The sequence below is a fragment of the Odocoileus virginianus genome, chromosome 5, assembly GCF_023699985.2.
Source record: "Odocoileus virginianus isolate 20LAN1187 ecotype Illinois chromosome 5, Ovbor_1.2, whole genome shotgun sequence".
NCBI classification, from domain to species: Eukaryota; Metazoa; Chordata; class Mammalia; order Artiodactyla; family Cervidae; genus Odocoileus; species Odocoileus virginianus.
The window spans coordinates 73,944,339-73,949,080 of NC_069678.1; the positions used below are offsets into that span (position 1 = coordinate 73,944,339).

General features: G+C 58.8%; 1 protein-coding gene across 1 annotated transcript in view; it reads left to right on the plus strand.

Annotated features, from left to right (window-relative positions):
* The window catches only part of SLC1A7 (solute carrier family 1 member 7), a 51,501-nt gene extending 48,610 nt beyond the window's left edge, over nucleotides 1-2,891 (plus strand). The window contains exons 9-11 of the mRNA XM_020871440.2: nucleotides 512-646; nucleotides 1,041-1,143; nucleotides 1,733-2,891. Coding sequence (XP_020727099.2) covers nucleotides 512-646; nucleotides 1,041-1,143; nucleotides 1,733-1,951 — 457 coding nt within the window. The 3' untranslated portion in view covers nucleotides 1,952-2,891. The remainder of the gene's footprint in view (nucleotides 1-511; nucleotides 647-1,040; nucleotides 1,144-1,732) is intronic.
* Nucleotides 2,892-4,742: the final 1,851 nt, after the last annotated feature.

The following is a 4,742-nucleotide window of genomic DNA, read 5'->3' on the forward strand; positions in this document are numbered from 1 at the left end:
CAGAGGCCAGAGGCGGGACTGAGGACAGTGGAGGGGCTGCTGGTGTGGCTGGAGCTGGGGGAAGGTGCTAAGTGAGGACAGAGGTGAAGGGGAAGGCCTCACAAGCCAGCCTGAGGGTGCAAGTCTCACCCTGGGGACCCAGTGCCAGAGGATGATGGGAACCTGTGGACAACTTCTTGGAATCCTACAGCGACAGTGGCCTGCCAGGCTCCTCTATCCATGGGATTTTCTAGGCAAGAATACTGGAGTGGGTTGCCATGCCCTCCTCCAGGGAATTTTCCTGACCCAGGGATCAAACCCAGACACAGGGCTTTCCCACAGACTTCTTAGGATGTTCTGCTGAGCCTCTGGGACCACAGGACCTTGGGCAGAGGCATGCCCCTGCCCCAAGAATGCTCTGCTGTGGCATTCCTAACAATGCCTGCTCCACAATGCTGTCCCCAGAGGCTCTGGCATTCTGGCCTCCTCCTTGGGCTCAGGGCCCAGCAACGCTCCCTACCCTCTCTCGCAGCATCACGGCCACCGCAGCCAGCATCGGGGCAGCCGGCATCCCCCAGGCCGGGCTCGTCACCATGGTCATCGTGCTCACCTCCGTGGGGCTTCCCACCGATGACATCACCCTCATCATCGCTGTCGACTGGGCTCTGTGAGTGGGGTTCCCCCCACCGTCTCCTGTCCCCTGGGAGGCAGGCACTCACAGTGGACCGGGGAGCTGCCATGGTTTGGCAGAGTGGGTACTCATTGACACCTGCCCAGCTGAATGGCTTGTGGAGCCCGGTTTTCAAAAGTGAAAACCTAGGATCCCTTGTTCAAAAACTACAAAGAATTTCAGGAGGGGGGGGAGCAGAGCATTAGCCCAAGCCCTTTGACACACAGGCCCTGAGGCACCACACAGTCACATGCCTTCATCACCCGCTTCAGCACCGCCAGGGGGTGCTGGGCCAGGAGGACCAGGAAGGCACCCGTCCGTGAGCACCGCCCTCTCCCATATCCCCTTACAACAGAGGGCCTGCCGCTCACCGCTCACCTTGGCCCACCAGGGACCGTTTCCGCACCATGATTAATGTTCTGGGTGATGCACTGGCTGCCGGGATCATGGCTCATGTCTGCCGAAAAGACTTCGCTCAGGACACGGGCACTGAGGTGAGCACACCGTCTCCCTCCAGCTAGGCTGCCCAAAGGCCCAAGGGTGAAGCCAGGAGTGGTAGGCAGGGCAGCACAGCAGCTACCCACCAGCTGGGCAGCCTTCCACCAATCCCTCCACACCTTGGTCTCCTCACAGGCACCCAGGTGACAGATTCCTCTAATAGCTGATTGTTGAACATCTACCACGGCTGGTGGTGAACACAGTCAGCATCCTCAGGGAGCTATACCCTAGTGTCCAGTTGACAACAAGGCCAGTGTTCACATGTCTGCTGGGAGCTTCATGGTGCTCAGGGCTCCTTCAATAACCACGTGTAGCGGCTGTCCCACTCCGTGGGGAGGACGCTAAGGCTCAGGCAGGAGTGCTGCCCACTCCCACACTGGATCCCAGGGGGCAGGTGCCTCCTCTACTAAGACAGTCCCAGGAGGCAGGACAACTTGGAACTGGAGCCCAGAGAGGCCCTATGAAAGCTCTCACAGACTGTCTGTAGGAAAACCAGACTGTCCCCAGCCCTTTGCTTGTCTAGTCCTCCCTACTGTCTAACCTCAGTCCCTCCTGCTGCTGCCAAGACCTGTTTCCTCTCCTCAGAAACTGCTGCCCTGTGAGACCAAGCCTGTCAGCCTCCAGGAGATCGTGGCAACCCAGCAGAATGGCTGTGTGAAGAGCGTGGCTGAGGCCGCAGAGCTGACCCTCGGCCCCTCCTGTCCCCACCACGTCCCCGTCCAGGTGGAGCAGGATGAGGAACCAGCCACTGCCAGTCTGGACCACTGCACCATTGAGATCAGCGAGCTCGAGACCAATGTCTGAGCCCTGGGAACTGCCAGGCCCGGGGGAGGCCTCCGGGGTTAGGGGCCAAGGGCAGGATCTCAATTCACTACTTTCCTGAGCACAAGGGCCAGCCTAACACTATCTCCCCACCCTTGAGGGTCCAGAATGGGCTCCACTTGACAGAAAGTGGAGTGTCAGAAAGGGGAAAGATTGCATGTGGGGGTCCCAGCTGGAGAGTTACAGGCAGGTGTAGCCTGAGCCCCAGCTGTGACATTTCCACTGGGCTGGCCTGTGAGGGTGGCAGGCAGGGGTATGGTCTCCACTTTCTGAATCACAAAGTTGAGGCTCTGAGAGCTGAAAACACTTGCCCCAGGTCTCAGAACAAGTGATATCAGGACTAGGATTCTAGTTCAAGGCTTTCAAGCCCTGGCCACTCCCTGCCAGAGGACAGAGATGCCTGCAGGGCCAGATGCCGAGAGGGATGCTCTGACCCCTCCAGAAGCCCCAGAGCCACCACTGCTTTCAATTTATGAAGATATGGCAATGTCCCGGTTCTGCCCCAGCTGTGTCGCAGCCCAGACCCGCCCCCACCCAGCCCATAACACGTGGCCTCAGACCAACAACTCTCCCCAAGGACGGGCCCAGCCTAAAGCTGAGACCCACTGCCTTCCACGTGCCACAGCCAGTCCCATCTCCTGACCTAGCAGTTCTGTCTCATAAAGCTCATCTGATGTGGAGATGAAGATGTCTTCACCAGAGCTGCAGGGCCCCTAGAAACCCCCGGGCTAGTCTCCCATTGGACAGGTGAGCCAGCCAGGATTGGGGACGCAGACTCACCTGGGATGTTTCAGTCAAGCTGCCCAGATGGCCCTGGGGTCAGCATTCCCTTCACCCCCTGCCCCAAAGCCCATGTGATGAAGAGGAGATAGATTTTCTATTCCTTTCTGTGTTTGCAAGTTCAGTGATAACTAAATAAAGGTATTTTGTTTTTCAAGTCTTGTGGGCTTAGTGACCATACCCAAACCAGCATTTCTTTATGGGGTTAATACAGGCAAAGCGCAGACTTGCTTGTCTGGGCAGTCCGAGTACAGACGGGGCTGTCCAGGAAGCCGGAATGTAAACAGCCTAGTCTGCAGCGCTGGAGTGTAGACAGGTCTGTCTGGGCTGTCAGTGTACGGATGGGCCTGCCTGGGCAGCCAGAGTGAGGACAGACCTGCCTGAGCCATTACATGCAGGAAGCAGAGCACCCACTGGGCCGCCCAGGGGCCTGTCTGGGAACCACGGTGTGGACAGACCACCCTGCTCATAGCCTGGGCTCTCCAGTCAGGGCCCTGAGGTCAGTCCTCACAAAAGAAACACATTTCCTCAGCCAGCCTGGCTCCCATCAGTGAATGCTTTGCTTTAAGCAGGGGATGTGCCCGAGAAGTTTTCAGACTCCCCTTCCCTCGTTCTCCTCAGCCTCACCACGTCTCCAGGAGGCTTGCAGGGGAGATGGAAGACCCTGGCCACACAGTCTGCCCTGGATGCACTTTGGGGAGAAGATACAGCCCCAGGGTTTTGCACCATGGAGCCTGTGAAGCTGGGAGAGAGGATGAGCCTCCCAGGGTCAGTCAGAGAATCAGGAGGGTGATCAGTCCTGAATATTCTGTGGAAGGACGGATGCTGAAGCTGAAGCTCCAAATACTTTGGCCACCTGGTGCGAAGAGCTGACTCATTGGAAAAGACCCTGATGCTGGGAAAGACTGAAGGCAGGAGGAGAAAGGGGCAACAGAGAATGAGACGGTAGGACGGCGACATTGACTCAATAGACAGTGAAGGATGGGGAAGCCTGGCATGTTGCAGTCCATGGGCTCGCCAAGAGTCGGCTGAACAACAATGACCACCTTCCTCCCAGGCCCCGCTCCTGAATTACCTCCATCTTCCTCCCAGCGTTATGGTCTGAAGAGTCCAGGAAGGGCCCTAGGCTCCCCCTCCCACCATAGGGCTAGAGGCTGTAGAATGCACCTCGGGAGCATCCCTCCTTCCTTAAGGCCTATGACGGATCAGATGTCCAGCTATCGTAACTCTCCCCACGGTGTGGCCTACCTTTCTGTCCACCTTCCTGGGGCACATCTCTCTGAGCAATGGCATCTGCTCCACACGGGTCAGGAAGCTGCTCTTTACTGGGCCCGACAGTAAAGCAGTGGCCGCACGCTTACACACCCCCAGTGGCGCACTACTTCCAGGGCTACCACTTCCGGGGCATGCGACCCACTGTGGGGCAGCTCTGCCTGGAGACGTTTTTTGCTCTGGGCTGGGGGCTGCCTTCTTCTGGCCCAGCTCTGGCCCCACTGGTGATGGTGGCACACTGGGCTAGCCTGCCACCTCTGGGCAAGCCTGCAGGGACCAGGGCCCTGAGGTGGGCTCTGCTCCAGCTCCCAGGCCTGCCTCCAGCCCCCTTCCCATTCCAGCATCCTCTATGGGCTAGACCCCATCAGTCATGCCCACTCAGTGCCCAGGAGCTCTGAGCAGCCCAAAGCTGGCAGGTCCTCTGCCGGGATGCTCAGCCCCTCGGAAGCACAGAGCGAGCGGGCTCACAGGCTTTGTGTGGTGGTCCCGGCCCAACCTGTTGACCCCACCCCCCGAGCTGAGGGGCCTCCAGGCCGCCTCACCTTCACCTAAACCCTGTGTCCCTGGACTTCTTTCTATGGGGTGAATTTGTGGGCCCCCAAAAGTGAACTCGGCGCTGACTCCTGCTGGTCAGAAAGTGCTGAAGTGCTGGGATCCCGCCTGGCCGGCCAGGCCTGAGCCCGGCACCTGGCAGGAAGCACACACAGACAGGGCCACAGGC